Source organism: Aplidium turbinatum, chromosome 3, assembly GCF_918807975.1.
Source record: "Aplidium turbinatum chromosome 3, kaAplTurb1.1, whole genome shotgun sequence".
NCBI lineage: Eukaryota > Metazoa > Chordata > Ascidiacea > Aplousobranchia > Polyclinidae > Aplidium > Aplidium turbinatum.
In genome coordinates this window covers 10,764,037-10,784,302 of record NC_137474.1, presented here as the reverse complement: position 1 = coordinate 10,784,302, position 20,266 = coordinate 10,764,037, and the positions used below count along the sequence as shown (strand labels likewise).

At 39.8% G+C, this 20,266-nt stretch overlaps 1 protein-coding gene and 10 non-coding genes across 14 annotated transcripts in view; 1 reads left to right on the top strand and 10 right to left on the bottom strand.

Moving 5' to 3' along the window:
- Window positions 1-2,581, top strand: part of LOC145767398 (kazrin-like) — a 30,275-nt gene extending 27,694 nt beyond the window's left edge. For all 4 annotated transcript variants that reach the window (XM_082579213.1, XM_082579214.1, XM_082579212.1 and 1 more), the window contains 2 exons: window positions 159-264; window positions 406-2,581. In XM_082579213.1, the coding sequence (XP_082435339.1) occupies window positions 159-264; window positions 406-468 (169 nt within the window). In that variant the 3' untranslated portion in view covers window positions 469-2,581. The remainder of the gene's footprint in view (window positions 1-158; window positions 265-405) is intronic.
- Window positions 2,582-7,314: 4,733 nt separating this feature from the next.
- Trnak-uuu (transfer RNA lysine (anticodon UUU)) lies at window positions 7,315-7,387 on the bottom strand. Its single transcript has one exon. It is a non-coding gene; the product is annotated as a tRNA-Lys (tRNA).
- A 243-nt stretch (window positions 7,388-7,630) lies between these two features.
- On the bottom strand, window positions 7,631-7,712 carry Trnal-uag (transfer RNA leucine (anticodon UAG)). Its single transcript has one exon. It is a non-coding gene; the product is annotated as a tRNA-Leu (tRNA).
- An 815-nt stretch (window positions 7,713-8,527) lies between these two features.
- On the bottom strand, window positions 8,528-8,600 carry Trnak-uuu (transfer RNA lysine (anticodon UUU)). The gene has a single exon. It is a non-coding gene; the product is annotated as a tRNA-Lys (tRNA).
- A 283-nt stretch (window positions 8,601-8,883) lies between these two features.
- Trnal-uag (transfer RNA leucine (anticodon UAG)) lies at window positions 8,884-8,965 on the bottom strand. Its single transcript has one exon. It is a non-coding gene; the product is annotated as a tRNA-Leu (tRNA).
- Window positions 8,966-11,499: 2,534 nt separating this feature from the next.
- On the bottom strand, window positions 11,500-11,574 carry Trnae-uuc (transfer RNA glutamic acid (anticodon UUC)). Its single transcript has one exon. It is a non-coding gene; the product is annotated as a tRNA-Glu (tRNA).
- A 283-nt stretch (window positions 11,575-11,857) lies between these two features.
- On the bottom strand, window positions 11,858-11,939 carry Trnal-uag (transfer RNA leucine (anticodon UAG)). Its single transcript has one exon. It is a non-coding gene; the product is annotated as a tRNA-Leu (tRNA).
- Window positions 11,940-14,861: 2,922 nt separating this feature from the next.
- On the bottom strand, window positions 14,862-14,934 carry Trnak-uuu (transfer RNA lysine (anticodon UUU)). Its single transcript has one exon. It is a non-coding gene; the product is annotated as a tRNA-Lys (tRNA).
- An 811-nt stretch (window positions 14,935-15,745) lies between these two features.
- Trnal-uag (transfer RNA leucine (anticodon UAG)) lies at window positions 15,746-15,827 on the bottom strand. Its single transcript has one exon. It is a non-coding gene; the product is annotated as a tRNA-Leu (tRNA).
- A 2,275-nt stretch (window positions 15,828-18,102) lies between these two features.
- Trnak-uuu (transfer RNA lysine (anticodon UUU)) lies at window positions 18,103-18,175 on the bottom strand. Its single transcript has one exon. It is a non-coding gene; the product is annotated as a tRNA-Lys (tRNA).
- A 285-nt stretch (window positions 18,176-18,460) lies between these two features.
- On the bottom strand, window positions 18,461-18,542 carry Trnal-uag (transfer RNA leucine (anticodon UAG)). Its single transcript has one exon. It is a non-coding gene; the product is annotated as a tRNA-Leu (tRNA).
- Window positions 18,543-20,266: the final 1,724 nt, after the last annotated feature.

The following is a 20,266-nucleotide window of genomic DNA, read 5'->3' as shown; positions in this document are numbered from 1 at the left end:
TTCTGTCCATTTACCCAAATTTTCAACTGCTCGTCACAAACGTATTTTGACAAAAGTTTATGATGTTTTCCAACGTTTAAAAAGTGGAAAAATCACCAACAATTATTTTGACTCCTTCAAAATCGCTTTCAACACTCAAAAATTCATTGTTTCTTCAGAGAATCTCTCGGTGATGAGGTGCTTTGTACTGTTGAAGATACTGTGAAAAAATCTCCTTTTACCCGCAGCAGCTCAGGCGGCTCTCGCGTGAAGAAAGGCCTTAGGGTAAGCAGGGATTAATAAAGGACCTATGTTTTTTCAAATTGTTACCTAATTCTTAGAATTTTTTGATTTTTGACTAGTTGATTTTATGCATTTAACGCCAACTTCATTGACTTTTTATTGAATTTCATATTTTTATTGCAGTCTTCCTTCAGTCGAAATTTCGGTCGACAAATTTCAAAGGATAATCATCTGAACGGAAAGTGACTCAACAAACCGGTTTTAACCCGATCAGTGCAGTTTAGTCCTATTGAAACTCGGTCACCTGTTGCACAAGCCAAAGTGTTTTTCATGTCTTCAATGCCTTCCACTCCAAATCGTCAAACATTTACCAGAAACTCAACTTTAAGCTTGTTTCAAGTTTTTCATGTGACCTGCGACAAACAACGCTGTTATTCCAAAGCAACAACTCATCCTCCGATCAACTTTTCAAGATCTTTACTTTGTTTTGATTTTACGACTTGATATTATCAAACTTATTCTGTTGGTGAACATGCTGGCAAAATGACATTTTTCCCACTAGCAAAATCTGACATTGATTTGATGTCTACAGATGTTACATCAATTCAAAAACGACTGATTTTTACCGTTAAGAAAATTTTCTTTCACAAGCCAAGCATGTTAATTCAACAGTGCACTTACCCCATGTCATGCACGTGTTGTAGGAGATTGGAGAATTCCAAACAAAAACAGCGTTTTTTTGGATGAACTGAAGCAGCTTATCATTCTGAAACGAAGAACAGAGTCCCGATGCCGACACAAAACAAAATAACTTTAAAGTTAAGAAGACTGTTAAAAGGAAACAATCCAATGTGGTGTGCAACACACAGCTATAATGCGAAGTTTTCAAATTTTAATTCAAAATTACTGCCATCGACAAAGCAGTCAAGTTATTCTTGATGATATTTTATTGTGGATAGGGGGTATCATAAAAACAGTTCAAAAAATTCCATCGGAAAATTTATTTGCTTCAACACTTCCCTTAAAGGGTCCAAAAAGCTAAGGCTATTACAAGTCAAGTAGGCTGCTAGTTAAAAACGCTTTAAGTGAGACTTATTTTAGAATAGTATAACACGACCACTGTGTGTGATTGCTTTTAAAAATATGCTGAAGTAGAAAAGATTTGTTTCTACTTGATGATACTATTTAAAGTGTTCTCTATGAACTATATCGCTTAGTTTAAGGTTTCACTAAGTAACAAATTCATCAATGTCTTACCAAATTCATCGATCTTAACAATTTGTGACACAAATGGTTGAATCTGCTACATAATTCAGGGAGAACATGTTGCTATATTTGTCAATTGATCATTATTTTCTGCTTTGGTTGAGTTCGTCATTTTTTGTGTTAATGATTTGGTGATTGGTATGTACTACAACCACCCAAGTCGATTCTTTCAAAAATCAATGTCTGTAGACGTTGAATCTTTGTAAAGTAGACTACCTTTGATGGCTAGAATTCTACTTACGAGGTAAAAAAACATCTAATCAACGGAAAGACATCGTAATTTTGCTTTAACTGACCTTGATACTGCCATAGTGTTGTTGCTGACTATTTTGCTGTAGAGTCTTAGGCCATTTTTTTCTTGTTCAAGTTACTTGTTGGTTTAAAAAACCAAGACGAAGATAATGTTGCAATCGGTAGACACGCATTGTTGTAAAGGCATTTTACGACCGATTTGACTGCTTTCTGCAAGGTATTCCATGCAACAGCAATTCACTTTCAAATAGTGTTTATTCCAAGCCAGGAAATCGGTCCTTTTTTACGTGGATTCAACATCTGCAGACGTTCAATCAATGGGGAAAAAACTGATTTCTTTGCTTGGATCACTTTGATGTACCGGTAGCCTATGTCGTTTCATGCGGTATGCCCATTTCGGTATTTCGACTGCAAGAAAAAAGTATGAATCTATGTTTGCTTTATCATGACCAGATAACATAAGCCCGATGAAAATGTGTATTTTCCGTTTCCCACGAACTCTGGATTCCATGTGGAATTCACCTGAATACTCAACAGGTTTAATAAATGCTGCAAGAACGCCTTGGTGAAGTGGGCTTTAAACTTGAGAGTCGCCAATCTTTTGTTGAGGTTTGCTGTACGATTTTTTAGTTTCTGTATTTTGACACTGTGCGTTTCACAACTGAGTCTGCAATTCAGTCCTTTTCACCTGCAGTCCTTGACTCAGTGTGACAGGGTTGGTCGGTTTGCTACTGAAAATGTTCCACTTATTTTGGGTGCTGTGTCTCTGTGACGCCCGCGGCGGATTGTTTGTGGCTGGTTCCATTTTTCTTAAAGCCAATAAAAAGACAACTTTCTTGAACTGACTCGTTAATATCTTGTAAATCAGATTCAAGATTTGGAACAGTCGAATATTTTACATCAAAATTTGAATCCGGGATTTTTAATCCCTATTTTCAAGTCTTATTCAATAGCATCGACGGTAAACATGTAATTTTAAAACATGACTTCAAATTATTGTCACTAAAGTCAAGATATTGAACAAGTGAACCACAGATTCACACCAACGCCATACTCTGTAGCTTAAGAGCACAAAAGCCAATAAGATTTTTTGAAGTCACGAACTGTTATTACATTTAAATGGCTGTTGCAGTGTTACAGATTTAAAATGCTTCTACTGGTGGTAGGCTATTGCTAATTTTTCCAAATCCGTTTGAAGTGACAAACTCCGCTCACAAAAGATAGGTTCAACTTTTGCAAAGAGGTTGCTTAGTTGAACCAGAAGCAACCGAAGCGTCGTTTGCCCGCGTCAAATTCAGTTTTTTGTCTCATCTTTTTCAGTTGGCTTATCTCATCTTCGTCTGAACCGTTTTTGGCGAGTTTTTCAATCATTTAATCAAACATACGGATTACTTGCTAGCACTTGAGACCATTTTTCGGCTCGGGTAAACACGGCAATTTTTACATCCAAGCAATTTAACAACACAAGTCTCGATAAGAGACTTGAACCCTTGACCGTTGGGTTAAAAGTCCAACGCTCTACCGACTGAGCTAACCGGGCTGTAATTTCTCTACAATATAAAAAAAAATTACAACAATTTACACCAGAAGGAAAGCAAACTATAATTTTATGACAATCTATATGTCAATGCAAATCAAGCGCAAAAGCGGCAAGGCCAACCAATATCAAACTTTTTTGACTCTGAAGCATTAACAACGGTCACAAATGAAAGAGAATGCTTTCTGAAGCATGCAAACTGCAAGGTCTTTGAAAAATAATGCTAAACATTAGAAAAGATCGTTTGTTATGACACTGGTAAAAATAAAGGAATAGACGAAAACTGAACATGCTTGGCAGCGGTGGGATTTGAACCCACGCCATCGAAATGACTGGTGCCTAAACCAGCGCCTTAGACCGCTCGGCCACGCTACCCACAACAATGGGCAGTTGTCTCTTGACAATACTCAAAATGGTCGTCGTGTGAGCCTTTGGGGCAGAGGGTCTATCCTTTTACCACCCCGGACTCATGATATTCCCCGACTAAACTGGAAGGCTATTAGTGGGAAGCCAGTCTTTTGTTTCATCATCCAAAACACACAGACCTTCCACTCCATTAAGTGGCTTGAAGATGATGCAATTGGTGATGATGTGGTCTGCGGTCTGTTCCTCATCAACACCACATTCACAAGAAGAGAAAGAAGCCATTCCCCATTGGTGCATGGTTGAACGAAAAAGCCCGACGCCCGCACAGAGATGGTTGAGGCTCACCCACGTCTGTCTTTTGTAGTGTCAGGCTGGTGGAACGGGTGTCGACTTAATGGTGATCGTAATGAAGCTTCTGTCGATCATATTGATGAACTGCGGGTTTAGTAAACGAGAAATCTGCATAATACAAACTAGTATTTCGTAGATGCTTTCAAACCTTGAGCGGCCTTTCAGATTTTCAGAAGTTTTGTTTGATAGGTGTAGCTCTTCTTGTTGCATAAGATGAACAGAAAGAACCCTCCTTGACGAATACCGCCCAAATGTTGCTGGTTGGACCACGCTGGACATTGACCTCATAAAATTTTCTCATTAAGAAAAACTATACTTGCTGCAAAGTGACCAAATTTTGTTGATCCTGGGGCCACTTTTGTCCGTTTGACAATAAAAGCTGACTGGGTTACACAATCTGCAAACCCGCCGGATAAGGGGCTTGAACCCTTGACCGTTGGATTAAAAGTACAACGCTCTACCAACTGAGCTAACCGGGCTCTAATGTCACTACAATATAGAAAAAAATTACAACAATTTACACCAGAAAGAACGCAAACTATTATTTTATGACAATTTAAAATGTTATGGCAAATCAAGCGCAAAAGCGGCAAGGCCAAGCGTTGTATTGAATTTTTTGACTCTAAAGCATTAACAACGGTCACAAATGAAAGAGGATATTTTCTGCAGCATGCAAGGATTTTGAAAAATAATACTAAACATTAGAAAAGATTGTTTGTTATGACACTGGTAAAAATAAAGGAATAGACGAAAACTAAACAGGCTTGGCAGCGGTGGGATTTGAACCCACAATGGTCACTGGTTAGTTGTCTCTTGACAATACTCAAAATGGTGGTCATCGTTTGAGCCTAATATGGGGCAGAGGCAGGGCCTCTGAGAGAAATTTTCACTAGGTGTACGAACAGTCATTCCGGATCCCCCTCTCACTCCGGGCCCCCTTTTCATGGGCAAAACGAGTGATGATTGCTTAGGCGTATTGCAAACCATGCAACGTTTTACTGCAGAATTGGACATCTGTGCGCAATAGTAGTAGGCTATCAGGCAGCAATAAAACTATTATTTAGTGTTTTGTGTTGCGCATATCATATCATTGATCTGGCCCTCGCCAATTTGTGTAGCCTATCCTGCATTAAATTCGTGTGTCAGTTGTTGATGATGCTGTTGGGAGGTGTCGCTTGTACAATGTACACTACAGCTTTAATGTAAAATTTTCGTATTCATGTATTAATTTCTCTTAGATGTAGCCTATAATTATTCCTGATGAGGACACTATGTGGCGTCGAAAACGTTGGGTTTAATAGCTTTTTTTTCTTGTTTTTTTGTGTGTGTCCATGGCTACCTACAGATACGGCCTGATTTGTCACATTTTGCAGAAATTTCCAGATTTTGCTAACTTTTTGCGAATGCTTAAATAAATTTTTTTAAAAATTATATTTTTACGCCTTCTTTAATGTTTTCCCCAGATGACACAATAGGTTTTAACATCCTCAGACGTTGAAAAACAATGAATATTTGATTTCGAAGATTTTAGTCAGACTGTTAATTTTTCAATAACAGTCTGATTTAGCGTTTTTCAACTTACTTTTTCTCATTTTTTACTGCTTCCCCAAGGCAACAAAAAGCTTTCATTTCATTAAGAGACAGCAAAAAGTAAAAAAATCTCAGAAAATGTCAGTCAAACACCAGCAGAAGCTGTAATCAAAATCTACAAAATGTGACAAATCAGGCCGCATCTCCAGGTGGCCATGGTGTGTCTAATAAAAAATGTTAAATCCGTTAATGTTAGGCTACTGAGTGTTATATGCATCTACCATCTAGTGGTAGTACAACAAGTCAAGCTCTCTACCAAGGCTCAAGCATAACATCTTGTTAAAACATAATCAAATTAATCATCTGACCAATAACCTTTCTTCATTAACTTTTGCATTTACGACATGCCTAGCGGATGGATGGTCATTTTATTTTTGTTTGGATGCGAAATTCCGAAAAGTACATGAAACAAAAACGTACAGTGTGCATCCAATGAGAGAGTGCGAAAGACCGTAGCTCTGGAGGCGTAGGAGGTCGTCGAGTCTGCACTCTCTCAAAGATTGCAGTGAACGAAGTGCGGAGGTGAACGAAGTTGCGGAGGTGAACGAAATCACTTTTTTTTACTCTGGCTGCGCTCCTGCTGCAAAAGTATTTACTCCGGCCCCTGCTCCGAAATTCATTTTGAAGTGAAATAAGAGTGAAACTATCTTTTTCAAGTAGTTTTCAAAAAACACTACAGCCCAAAAATGCCCTGGCTTTTTTTAAAAAAACCTAGCGGGTTGGGCGTTTGAAAAAATTCGAGGTTTTTCTCAACCCTGCTTTTGCTACACTATGCCCCCCCCCGGACAGGAGAATTCTCAACTTTTATGATTTAGTTTAGGGTGTTTTTAACAAAAAAAAATTGCACGTAAAGTATTAGGCTAAATCACCACTTTGGGCCTCTAATTTGCGCGCAATGCATTCAATTACTTCTCCGGGCTCTTTTTCTACATTACGGGCCCCCTGGGACTAAAGAATAACAACTTTTATGCCTGAATTTAGTTGTTTAGAATGATTTTAACCAAACATTTTTGCGTGTAAACTATAAAATCACAATTTTGAGCCCCCAACAAACACAGTCCTGGGCCCTCAAGGGTACGCCGTACCCTCCGTACCCCCCTCTCATAGGCCTTGGGCAGAGGGTCTATCTTTTTACCACCTCAGATTCACGATGTCCCACGACTGATCTGGAAGGCTATTAGAATGCAGTCTGTCTTTTGTTTCATCATCCAAAACACGCAGACCTTCCACTCCATTAACTGGCTTGAAGATGGTGCAATTAGTGATGAGGTGATCTGCGGTCTGTTCCTCAGCACCAAATTCACAAGAAGAGAAAGAAGCCATTCCCCATTGGTGCATGGATGAGCGGAAAAACCCGACGCATGTACGGAGATGGTTGAAGCTCACCCACGTCTGTCTTTGTAGTGTCAGGCTGGTGGAACGGGTGTCGGCATAATGGTGATCGTAATGAAGCTTCTGTCGATCGATTTTCAGAAGTTTTGTTTGATAGGTGTAGCTGCTCTTGTTGCATCAGATGAACAGAAAGAACCCTCCTTGACGAATACCGCCCAAATGTTGCTGGTTGGACCACGCCGGACATTGGCCTCATAAAATTTTATCATTAAGAAAACTTTACATGTTGCAAAGTGAACAATTTTACTCTTAACACTTTAATGGTCAGTAATGCTGATCATGGAGCACTTTTGTCCGTTTGACAATAAAAGCTGATTGTGCTACATTATCTGCAAAGCCGCCCGATAAGGGACTTGAACCCTTGACCGTTGGATTAAAAGTCAAACGCTCTACCAACTGAGCTAACCGGGCTGCAATGTCACTACAATATAGAAAAAAAATGACTACAATTACAACAAGACTACAAGCGGCAAGGCCAAGCGTTGTATTGAATTTTTTAACTCTAAAGCATTAACAACGGTCACAAAAATAATGAAAAAGAATATTTTCTGCAGCATGCAAGAACTTTGAAAAATAATACTAAACATTAGAAAAGATCGTTTGTTATGAGTGACACTGGTAAAAATAAAGGAATAGACGAAAACTAAACAGGCTTGGCAGCGGTGGGATTTGAACCCACGCCATCGAAATGACTGGTGCCTAAAACCAGCGCCTTAGACCGCTCGGCCACGCTACCCACAACAATGGGCAGTTGTCTCTTGACAATACTCAAAATGGTCGTCGTCGGCGTGTTAGCCTTTGGGGCAGAGGGTCTATCCTTTTACCACTCCAGACTCATGATGTTCCCCGACTAAACTGGAAGGTTATTAGGCAGTAGACAATTTTTTGTTTCATTATTCAAAACACACAGACCTTGTTTTTGATATGATGATTAGAAATAAAAACAACTGAACACCTTCCACTCCATTAGGTGGCTTGAAGATGGTGCAATCGGTGATGATGTGGTCTGCGGTCTGTTCCTCATCAACACCCCATTCACAAGAAGAGAAAGAAGCCATTCCCCATTGGTGCATGGATGAGCGGAAAGGGCCGACACCGTACGGAGATGGTTGTGGTCCACCAAAGTCTGTCTGTAGTGTCAGGCTGGTGGAACGGGTGTCGGCATAATGGTGATCGTAATGAAGCTTCTGTCGATCATATTGATGAACTGCGGGTTTAGTAAACGAGAAATCTGCATAATACAAACTAATATTTCGTAGATGCTTTCAAACCTTGAGCCGCCTTTCTGATTTTCAGAAGTTTTGTTTGATAGGTGTAGCTGCTTTTGTTGCATCGCATGAACCGAGAGAACCCTCCTTGACGCATACTATCCAAAGGTTGTTGGATGGACCATGTCGTACATTGACCTCATTCATTTTTAATTTAAAAAAAATTCTATCTTGTTTCAAAGTAACAATTTCACTCATAGCACTTGAGTGATAACTAATTTTTTTTCTGGGGCACTTGTCCGTTTGACAATAAAAGCTGATTGGGCTGCACAATCTGCGAACCCGCCCGATAAGGAACTTGAACCCTTGACCGTTGGATTAAAAGTCCAACGCTCTACCGACTGAGCTAACCGGGCTCTAATTTCTCCACAATATAAAAAAAAATCACAACAATTTACACCAGAAGGAAAGCAAACTATAACTTTATGACAATTTGAATGTTGTGGCAAATCAAGCGCAAAAGCGGCAAAACCAAGCGTTGTATTGAATTTTTTAACTCTAAAGCATTAACAACGGTCACAAATGAAAGAGAATATTTTCTGCAGCATGCAAGGACTTTGAAAAATAATACGAAACATTAAAAAAGATCGTTTGTTATGACCCTTAAAAAATAAGGAATAGACGAAAACTAAACAGGCTTGGCAGCGGTGGGATTTGAACCCACGCCATCGAAATGACTGGTGCCTAAAACCAGCGCCTTAGACCGCTCGGCCACGCTACCCACAACAATGGGCAGTTGTCTCTTGACAATACTCAAAATGGTCGAAGTCGTCGTGTGAGCCTTTGGGGCAGAGGGTCTATCCTTTTAACACCCCAGATTCATGATATTCCCCGACTAAACTGGAAGGCTATTAGAGAGTAGCCAGTTTTTTGTTTCATCATCCAAAACACACAGACCTTCCACTCCATTAGGTGGCTTGAAGATGGTGCAATTGGTGATGATGTGGTCTGCGGTCTGTTCCTCATCAACACCACATTCACAAGAAGAGAAAGAAGCCATTCCCCATTGGTGCATGGATGAGCGGAAAGGCCCGACACCGTACGGAGATGGTTGTGGCCCACTAAAGTCTGTCTTTTGTAGTGTCAGGCTGGTGGAACGGGGGTCGACATAATGGTGATCGTAATGAAGCTTCTGTCGATCATATTGATGAACTGCGGGTTTATTAAACGAGAAATCTGCATAATACAAACTAATATTTCGTAGATGCTTTCAAACCTTGAGCCGCCTTTCAGATTTTCAGAAGTTTTGTTTGATAGGTGTAGCTGCTTTTGTTGCATCGCATGAACCGAGAGAACCCTCCTTGACGCATACTATCCAAAGGTTGTTGGATGGACCATGTCGTACATTGACTTCATTCATTTTTAATATAAAAAAATTCTATCTTGTTGCAAAGTAACAATTTCACTCATAGCACTTAAAGTGCCTCTGACAGGAAAATAAATTTGCTAAATTTACCTAAGATACCAAAGAGATGACACTAACAAACTTCCCTGACCAGCAAATCGTAAAAAATATCAACAGGCTACTAAGTTACAAGCTTGCAAACTTTCGTTCATTTTCGGCAAATCTGGCAATCAGTCAATTACGAAAATAAAAACGGCAACACCGCTGTGACGTCACCGTGGGTGGGAAAGATACATTCTTTCTCTGTGGTGAGTTAGTAAGGTATGGTACGACTGCTCCAAAACGTCAATGTGTGGGGCTCTATTGGTCTAAAGCATGTGCAAAATGAGAATTACCGAAATGAAAAAGTCAACTTATTATTACTATCAGGTTTAGATCAAATAGATTGAGTTTATTTTTATCAAACAGCATCTCAATTCAATTGAAATTGCAGTTTTTCTAAACTCTTGTAGGGCTACAATTTGGATAATTTTTTTGTTTGTCCTAATCTGGCTATAGCCATTTGCAGTGTAACAGCAGTATCTCACAGACAGTACCCTTAATTTATGGTTGAGGTAATGCCTGGAAATTGCTGTTTATGTGACAGAGTCACTGACAAAGACGTGTGCTATATTTTCATGCTTTCAAACAAAACAAGGTGCTGAGAAGAAAATAGTCGAAGTTTTCTTCAAGTCTTCGAAAGTGGGATGGACCATACAAAACTAGTCGTATATGTTCTCTTTACTTCAATGGAGATGATTTTGTTAACACCACAAACCCGATTTGGATCTTCTCAGCAATGAGTGGCGTGCTGGGAACTGTAGGTGGTGCGTTTGCCACAAGTGCGAGTCTATGTCCCAGCCCAATGAATGTGTATGTTGCCATGAAGTGCCACAGACGAAAGCACTTTTGAAGAAAGACCCATCTAGCTGTGTTACCAATTTGACCCATTTTGAGGCACACTTACATCCTGCAGTTCTGAGGACTTTTTTTATGAGGAGCAGGAAGAACTGGAGAAAAAGCAATAAACCGAAAGGAGAAAACGGAGACCTATCGAAAGAGTAAGGATGCTACATTAGGCTAAAAATACCCTAAACGCTAAAGAATGCACACTAAACAAAGTGATTTTATTTCCTTGCAGGCAGTATCGGTAATTAGTCGCTTACAAGCATGTATTGGAGTGGATACTACAAGGTGGTACTCTCGGAAGCAACAATCGGATTGTGCTGCCATCATGCATTGTTTGGCAAATCCGAAACAATTTTAAAGTCCAGATGGCTATTACACCGGTTTTCAATGGCCAACTGAAGGCACATTATGAGAGAGAGAGAGAGAGAACTTTTATTTATTTATGAATAGTGATGATGAAATAAATATGAATGATGATTCGTACGATTTCTTCATTTTTCACTTCAAGTATATTTTAGGTTTTGTAGAAACGTATCCAGTACAGTTTTATTAAACTGCAAAAAAGAATAAATATTCGAAAAAAGCAACCGCTTGTACCAACTCCGACCAAACTGTGATCCACCAATTACATCTAGAAAGCATTTGTTTTATTCGTCGCTAACGACGCCCACCCACGATGACGTAATACCACCAAAGTCGTCGCAGAGCAGTGAAATATGGAGTTTCGCCTGTGGTGGCGCTGTGGAACTGTCATTTTGTATAAATTTCGCCCTTAAAAGTCGAGCTTCGAGGTTAAGATTAAAAAGTTCGTTAAGCATAATTCTGCGCTAGAAAATGCTTAGAAAAGTTACTATACTTGGGTCCAACCTGTCAGGGGCACTTTAAGTGATAACTAATTTTTTTTCTGGGGCACTTTGTCCGTTTGACCATAAAAGCTGATTGGGCTGCACAATCTGCGAACCCGCCCGATAAGGGACTTGAACCCTTGACCGTTGGATTGAAAGTCCAACGCTCTTTACCGACTGAGCTAACCGGGCTGTAGTTTCTGTACAATATAGAAAAAAATCACAACAATTTACACCAGAAGGAAAGCAAACTATAACTTTATGACAATTTAAATGTTGTGGCAAATCAAGCGCAAAAGCGGCAAAACCAAGCGTTGTATTGAATTTTTTAACTCTAAAGCATTAACAACGGTCACAAATGAAAGAGAATAATTTCTGCAGCATACAAGGACTTTGAAAAATAATACTAAACATTAGAAAAGATTGTTTGTTATGACACTCGTAAAAAAAGGAATAGACGAAAACTAAACAGGCTTGGCAGCGGTGGGATTTGAACCCACGCCATCGAAATGACTGGTGCCTAAAACCAGCGCCTTTGACCGCTCGGCCACGCTACCCACAACATTGGTCAATTGTCTTTTGACAATACTCAAAATGGTCGTCGTATGAGCCTTTGAGGCTGTAACCACTTTAACAAGTCGAAATTCTGCCACTAAAAATGACTAGAATGAAACCGCCAACCAATCATAAGCTACGGTTTAAGTGACGTAAAAAATGGCAAAAAAAAGATGATAGAAAGCAAGTTAAATATTGGAATTTTTGACAGCTTGTTGGCTTAGGGGTTAGGTTTAGGGCAAGAAAGTAGTTATTTCATTGACATGGGTTTGATTCCCACCACTGCTATTGTTCTTTTTCTTCTGTAATTACCAAATAAAGTTCAAAACAAGCATTAACTTTCTGGATGAGTGCTAGAAGGGTCACAATTGGACGGTAGTCTCTTATAACATGTTCTGATTGGTTGGCGGTTGCATTGTAGTCATTCGCAGTGGCAGAATTTCGACTTGTTATAGTGGTTACCCTTTGGGGCAGAGAGTCTATCCTTTTACCATCCCAGATTCATGATGTTCCCCGACTGATCTGGAAGGCTATTAAAGAGCAGTCAGTCTTTTGTTTCATCATCCAAAACACACAGACCTTCCACTCCATTGGGTGGCTTGAAGATGGTGCAATTGGTGATGATGTGGTCTTCGCCTCTTCGGTCTGTTCCTCAGTACGACATTCACAAGAAGAGAAAGAAGCCATTCTCCATTGGCAGGGCCGGATTAAACCTAAGTGCTGCCCTAGGCAGATAAAAAAAGTGCTGCCCCGAAGAAAAATTTTTCGATATTTGATTTTTCGATGTAGCCTAATACAGGCACTTGTCCTCAATGCCGCCATTTTTATAAAAATTCATGAAATTAAAGTTCTTTCGTAAACTAGTCTTACTTTTTGGCTTGTTTACATACTTTAAGCATCAAGGCAAGTACACAAAATAGCCTGCAACTTTTCCATCAACCTAACATTGACTAAACACATATTTTCTAGGCTCCTTTAAATTTACTAACAGTGAAATAACCGAACAATGATTAATAAAAATTGCACAGACAAAGCCTAGTCCTCCATACTAATTAAGCGAGACAGACAACTAAAAGAAGCGCTAAGCAGCACATATTGTTGAAAACCAATCAAGCGTGAAGTACTCTGCGGGCGATGACTTGCCATACATGACTTGCCGCAGTGCTTATAAATGTGTGTGATATGATAAAATATTTTTTAACTGCTATATATCTGAATATATCAGTTATGAATTATTATATTTACGTACAGTATTATCAATGTAGTATATTCGTATATTTTGCCGCCCTAGGCAACTGCCTACTCTGCCTACTGATAAATCCGGCCATGCCCATTGGTGCATGGTTGAGCGAAAAAACCCGACGCCCGTACGGAGATGGTTGAGGCTCACCCACGTCCAGGCCCGTAATTATACATTTTAGCTTGGGGGGGCTCAAAAGCTGTTGCGAAGTAAAAGGCTATGCACATAACATTTGTAGTTGCAATTAGTCTAATTTGCGGTTTTTCGGGCAAAGGCATGGCATATGTTATAAAGTCACAAGGTGCTAGATAGCAGTAATTTCGAATGATTGGGATAATTCCAGCCAAAACATGGGTAATTCCAGCCAAAATGATTGCAGAATAGAATAGATGCAATCAGTGGCGTAGCCAGGAATTTGTAAAGGGGGGGGGTTGACGACCCAGCGGCGGGGGGTCTGGGGGGCCTCCCCCACAAAATTTTGAAAAATTGCTTTGAATTTGGTGCATTCTGAGAGCATTTTCAAAAAAAATGTGGGTATGAATATTCCTGTAAAATTGTGCTGTCCGGTGGCATAGCAAAAGAATAAGATCATGTTTTCTTCGGCATTTTTTGGAAATAAAGCTAAGTCTCTATGTTTTCTTGTTGCTAAATCCTGGCTGAGATGTTTGAATGTTTGGTATTGACAAAACTCGCTCTTTTAATGCAGTTTTGCTTAAAATTAGGCAATTTCTTTTTAGACTGAAAGCATCACACGTGCCAAAGGGGGGGGGGGGTTGTAATCCCCAACTCCCCCCTGGCTACGCCACTGGATGCAATATTTTTAACACACAACTTTGTCAGGAATGACCCTCGTGACTTTGTCTGGTACAGGTCTCCACCAAACCAATTTATCCCCTTTGGGGTGTAATATTCGGCAGTAAACGTCAAAAAACACTAACAGCTATCCAAGCTGATACCAATGTTGATTTATTTGTTTTTAAGAAATATTCATGGACAATATGTCCAAAACCAGCATCTTACTCCATTGTAATTGCTTTTACCTGAGATGCCTTGCCAAAAAAACTCAACCAAATTTAAAAATCATTATCGTGCAATCTGTCTGGAATAACCCTATAACTATTACCCCACCAGTACATAACAACTACAAAATTACAAGCAAGATAATTGTACAAAGTGACATATGAGAATCAAAAAAAATTAAATATAGAAAGTCTTGGGTCTGGGATTACCGTAGGCTACTCATTTGGAATTGGAAAACCAAATGTAGCTTGCCTGGCAGAGTTTTTACTTTGAGCTTGGGGGGGCATTGCCCCCCCAAGCCCCCCGGCAATTACGGGCCTGCCCACGTCTGTCTTTGTAGTGTCAGGCTGGTGGAACGGGTGTCGGCATAATGGTGATCGTAATGAAGCTTCTGTCGATCGATTTTCAGAAGTTTTGTTTGATAGGTGTATAGCTGCTCTTGTTGCATAAGATGAACAGAAAGAACCCTCCTTGACGAATACCGCCCAAATGTTGCTGGTTGGACCACGCCGGACATTAACCTCATAAAATTTTCTCATGAAAAACTCTACATGTTGCAAAGTGAACAATTTTACTCTTAACGCTTGAATGGTCAGTAATGCTGATCACGGGGCACTTTTGTCTGTTTACATAAAATCTGCTTGGGCTACATAATCTGCAAAGCCGCCCGATAAGGGACTTGAACCCTTGACCGTTGGATTAAAAGTCAAACGCTCTACTAACTGAGCTAACCGGGCTGTAATGTCACTACAAAATAGAAAAAGATGACAAAAATTTACACCAGAAGGAACACAAACTATAATTTTATAACAATTTAAATTCTATGGCAAACCAAGCGCAAAAGCGGCAAGGCCAAGCGTTGTTTTGAATTTTTTTGCAGAGATGTACGTATACGCCGCAAACTCTACGCCGCAGACCTGCGGCGTAGACTTTTTGTTTACGCTAACGCTTGCGGCCACATTTTTTTGGATAGTTTGCGCTTGAGGCTACGCCTTAAAGTTTTCGCGGATTTTTAGTGCATAGCGTCAACGCATACTTTTTAAAGTATGTTTTTCGCTACAACACGCCAATACCTTCCAGCGCTGCAGTTGAAAGAATGTTTTTAATGGGAAAAGACATATTGGAACCAAAACACAGCAAAATGTCAGACGAACACTTTCAGATGCTTGTGTTTCTTTGTGGAAATTCAAAATAAAACTTGTTTGTTTCTAGTGGTTTATACCTTGTGAATGTTTGGCAACTAGCGAACAAAATTAGTTTGCGCTAGTGTATGCGCTGACGCCGCCAACTTTTTTTACAAGTTACGTTGACGCATGCGGCGTATGCTTTTCGAACCTTTGCGTTTGCGCTGACGGCGTCAATATTTTTTGTATGCGCGTACATCACTAAATTTTTTACTCTAAGTCTAAAGCATTAACAACGGTCACAAATGAAAGAGAATATTTTCTGCAGCATGCAAGGACTTTGAAAAATAATCCGAAACATTAAAAAAGATCGTTTGTTATGACACTGGTAAAAATAAAGGAATAGACGAAAACTAAACAGGCTTGGCAGCGGTGGGATTTGAACCCACGCCATCGAAATGACTGGTGCCTAAAACCAGCGCCTTAGACCGCTCGGCCACGCTACCCACAACAATGGGCAGTTGTCTCTTGACAATACTCAAAATGGTCGACGTCGTCGTGTGAGCCTTTGGTAGGGCTACCATATGTCCTCTTTTAAGAGGATTTGTCCTCTTTTTTGAAGAAAAATAAATTGTCCTCCGAGGACACCCAAAAATGCTCAAATGTCCTCTTTTTTACACTTTCAGTTTTCTTGCTCATATTTTCAAAAGGATTTCATTGTTATGTAACTTTTTTGCAATTTCCAACCATTTTTGTACCAATGCAACATGTTGATTTATAGATTTTCAAAACAACATTGGCGTAGACCTACTAAGTTATTTGATCTGCTGTTCTAAACAATCCTAGACACGTTCATTGAAACACTACATTGCTTTGCAATTGTCGTAGGTAGCCAAATGTCGGTCAGCGATGAGTGTGAGCGGAGCTGCAAATCTACTTGTGAGGGAATTTCCTCATTTGAGATCTGATCAACAATTTATAAAAAAGAAAAATTGGAACAAACTAAAAAAAATTGAGAAAAAAAGAGTAAATCACAATTAAAACACTAAAAAACGCAAAAACTTGCAAATAAGTTTGACATGTTTACATTTTAAGGTCCTCCCACTTTTACAATAAATTATTGTTTTACACAGATCTATTTCATATTGATTCAGCGCTTGTAGACGTTGCTGATTACCAACTTAATAGTTTGGTTAATTTGTCAAGTGAAGCAAGTCGAAAACAATATCCAACTACAGATAGCCTATTGCAAAATAAATCCTGGCATGGATACTTGATTGATTGAATCTTTATCCTGGGACTGGGAAAGCTTCTTGCAGAGCTTAATTCTGGCAGTTTCGCATACTTGTAGAGGCTTTGAATCACTGACGCAGGCCCGGTCACCGAGATTGACAGAGTGAAGTTTCCGATTGTTGAAGTCTTGTTGCCGGGGAATTATTCCACCCATTAGATGCCGCTGAATGGAGAGCAGTCCTTAACGTGCGTTGCTCAAGCGCACAACCCGAGAGTCGAACCAGCGCCGCTTGATCTTGAAGCTTCTTCGTTCCAGAAGTGACGCGCTAACCAACTGAGCTATCGGAGAGGACTTACAACTTATGTAGGTGCAAATGTAGAATGAATTTAATCTATGATGCAGCTACAATAGTACAAGGAAGGAAACAACCTTTTAGTTGAGTCTGTCTTTAGCATCTCATTAACAGCTGTATACAACTTCAATTATATTTCATGCAAGTAATTTTATGGTTTCGTTAAAGCTGATCCTTGTTTTTCTGAAAAAAGTTAAGGAATGGCTACCTGCAGATACTGCTTGATTTGTCACATTTTTATTACATTATCACATCACATTTTTATTGTGTTTCACGAATTTAACACATCAGCTTACAAAAAACAAATTTGTCTGTTTTTTTGTGTCTGTTTTTTTTGCTGTAACCTTTGCTGCATGGGTTTATAATTATCTAAAAGGATGTAAAAAATTCTTCATACGTAGGCCTAACCTTCTACTTGTATTTTACTCGCTGGCGAAACGTGTCCTCTTTTTAGGTGATGAAAATATGGTAGGCCTAACCTTTGGGGCAGAGGGTCTATCCTTTTACCACCCCAGATTCATGATATTCCCCGACTAAACTGGAAGGCTATTAGAGAGTAGCCAATTTTTTGTTTCATCATCCAAAACACACAGACCTTCCACTCCATTAGGTGGCTTGAAGATGGTGCAATTGGTGATGATGTGGTCTGCGGTCTGTTCCTCATCAACACCACATTCACAAGAAGAGAAAGAAGCCATTCCCAATTGGTGCATGGATGAGCGGAAAAGCCCGACACCGTACGGAGATGGTTGTGGCCCACCAAAGTCTGTCTTTTGTAGTGTCAGGCTGGTGGAACGGGTGTCGACATAATGGTGATCGTAATGAAGCTTCTGTCGATCATATTGATGAACTGCGGGTTTAGTAAACGAGAAATCTGCATAATACAAACTAATATTTCGTAGATGCTTTCAAACCTTGAGCCGCCTTTCTGATTTTCAGAAGTTTTGTTTGATAGGTGTAGCTGCTTTTGTTGCATCGCATGAACCGAGAGAACCCTCCTTGACGCATACCATCCAAAGGTTGTTGGATGGACCATGTCGTACATTGACCTCATTCATTTTTAATTTAAAAAAAATTCTATCTTATTACAAAGTAACAATTTCACTCATAGCACTTGAGTGATAACTAATTTTTTTCCTGGGGCACTTTGTCCGTTTGACCATAAAAGCTGATTGGGCTGCACAATCTGCGAACCCGCCCGATAAGGGACTTGAACCCTTGACCGTTGGATTAAAAGTCCAACGCTCTACCGAATGAGCTAACCGGGCTGTAATTTCTCTACAATATAGAAAAAAATCATAACAATTTACACCAGAAGGAAAGCAAACTATAATTTTATGACAATTTGAATGTTGTGGCAAATCAAGCGCAAAAGCGGCAAAACCAAGCGTTGTATTGAATTTTTTAACTCTAAAGCATTAACAACGGTCACAAATGAAAGAGAATGTTTTCTGCAGCATGCAAGGACTTTGAAAAATAATCCGAAACATTAAAAAAGATCGTTTGTTATGACACTGGTAAAAATAAAGGAATAGACGAAAACGAAACAGGCTTGGCAGCGGTGGGATTTGAACCCACGCCATCGAAATGACTGGTGCCTAAAACCAGCGCCTTAGACCGCTCGGCCACGCTACCCACAACATTGGTCAATTGTCTCTTGACAATACACAAATGGTCGTCGTCTTCGTCGTGTGAGCCTTTGAGGCAGAGGGTCTATCCTTTTACCATCCCAGATTCATAATGTTTCCCGACTGATCTGGAAGGCTATTAAAAAGCAGTCAGTCTTTTGTTTCATCATCCAAACATATAGACCTTCCACTCCATTGGGTGGCTTGAAGATGGTGCAATTGGTGATGATGTGGTATTTGGTCTGTTCCTCCTCAGTACCACATTCACAAGAAGAGAAAGAAGCCATTCCCCATTGGCAGGGCCGGATAAGTGCTGCCCTAGGCAGATAAGAAAAGTGCTGCCCCAAAAAAAGTTCTTTGATGTTTGATTTTTCTGTGTAATACAGGCACTTGTCCTCAATGCCGCCATTTTTATAAAACTTCATGAAATTAAAGTTTTTTCGTAAACTAGTCTTATTTTTTGGCTTGTTTACATACTTTAAGCATCAAGGCAAGTACACAAATTAGCCTGCAACTTTTCCATCAACCTACATTGACTAAAAACATATTTTCTAGGCTCCTTTAAATTTACTAACAGTGAAATAACCGAACAAAGATTAATAAAAATTGCACAAACAAAGCCTAGTCCTCCATACTAATTGAGCGAGACAGACAACTAAAAGAAGCGCAAAGCAGCACATATTGTTGAAAACCAATCAAGCGTGAAGTACTCTGCGGGCGATGACTTGCCATACATGACTTGCCGCAGTGCTTATAAATGTGTGTGATATGATAAAATATTTTTTAACTGCTATATATCCGAATATATCAGTTATGAATTATTATATTTACGTACAGTATTATCAATGTAGTATATTCGTATATTTTGCCGCCCTAGGCAACTGCCTACTCTGCCTACTGATAAATCCGGCCATGCCCATTGGTGCATGGTTGAGCGAAAAAACCCGACGCCCGCACAGAGATGGTTGAGGCTCACCCACGTCTGTCTTTGTAGTGTCAGGCTGGTGGAACGGGTGTCGGCATAATGGTGATCGTAATGAAGCTTCTGTCGATCGATTTTCAGAAGTTTTGTTTGATAGGTGTAGCTGCTCTTGTTGCATAAGATGAACAGAAAGAACCCTCCTTGACGAATACCGCCCAAATGTTGCTGGTTGGACCACGCCGGACATTGACCTCATAAAATTTTCTCATGAAAAACTCTACATGTTGCAAAGTGAACAATTTTACTCTTAACGCTTGAATGGTCAATAATGCTGATCACGAAGCACTTTTGTCCGTTTGACAATAAAATCTGATTGGGCTACATAATCTGCAAAGCCTGCCCAACAAAGGACTTGAACCCTTGACCGTTGGATTAAAAGTCAAACGCTCTACTAACTGAGCTAACCGGGCTGTAATGTCACTACAAAATAGAAAAAGATGACAAAAATTGACACCAGAAGGAACACAAACTATTATTTTATAACAATTTAAATTCTATGGCAAACCAAGCGCAAAAGCGGTAAGGCAAAGCGTTGTATTAAATTTTTTGCAGATATGTACGTATACGCCGCAAATTCTACGCCGCAGACCTGCGGCGTAGACTTTTTGTTTGCGCTAACGCTTGCGGCCACATTTTTTTGGATAGTTAGCGCTTGAGGCTATACGCCGTAAAGTTTTCGCGGATTTTTAGTGCATAGCGTCAACGCATACTTTTTAATGTATGTTTTTCGCTACAACACGCCCAATACC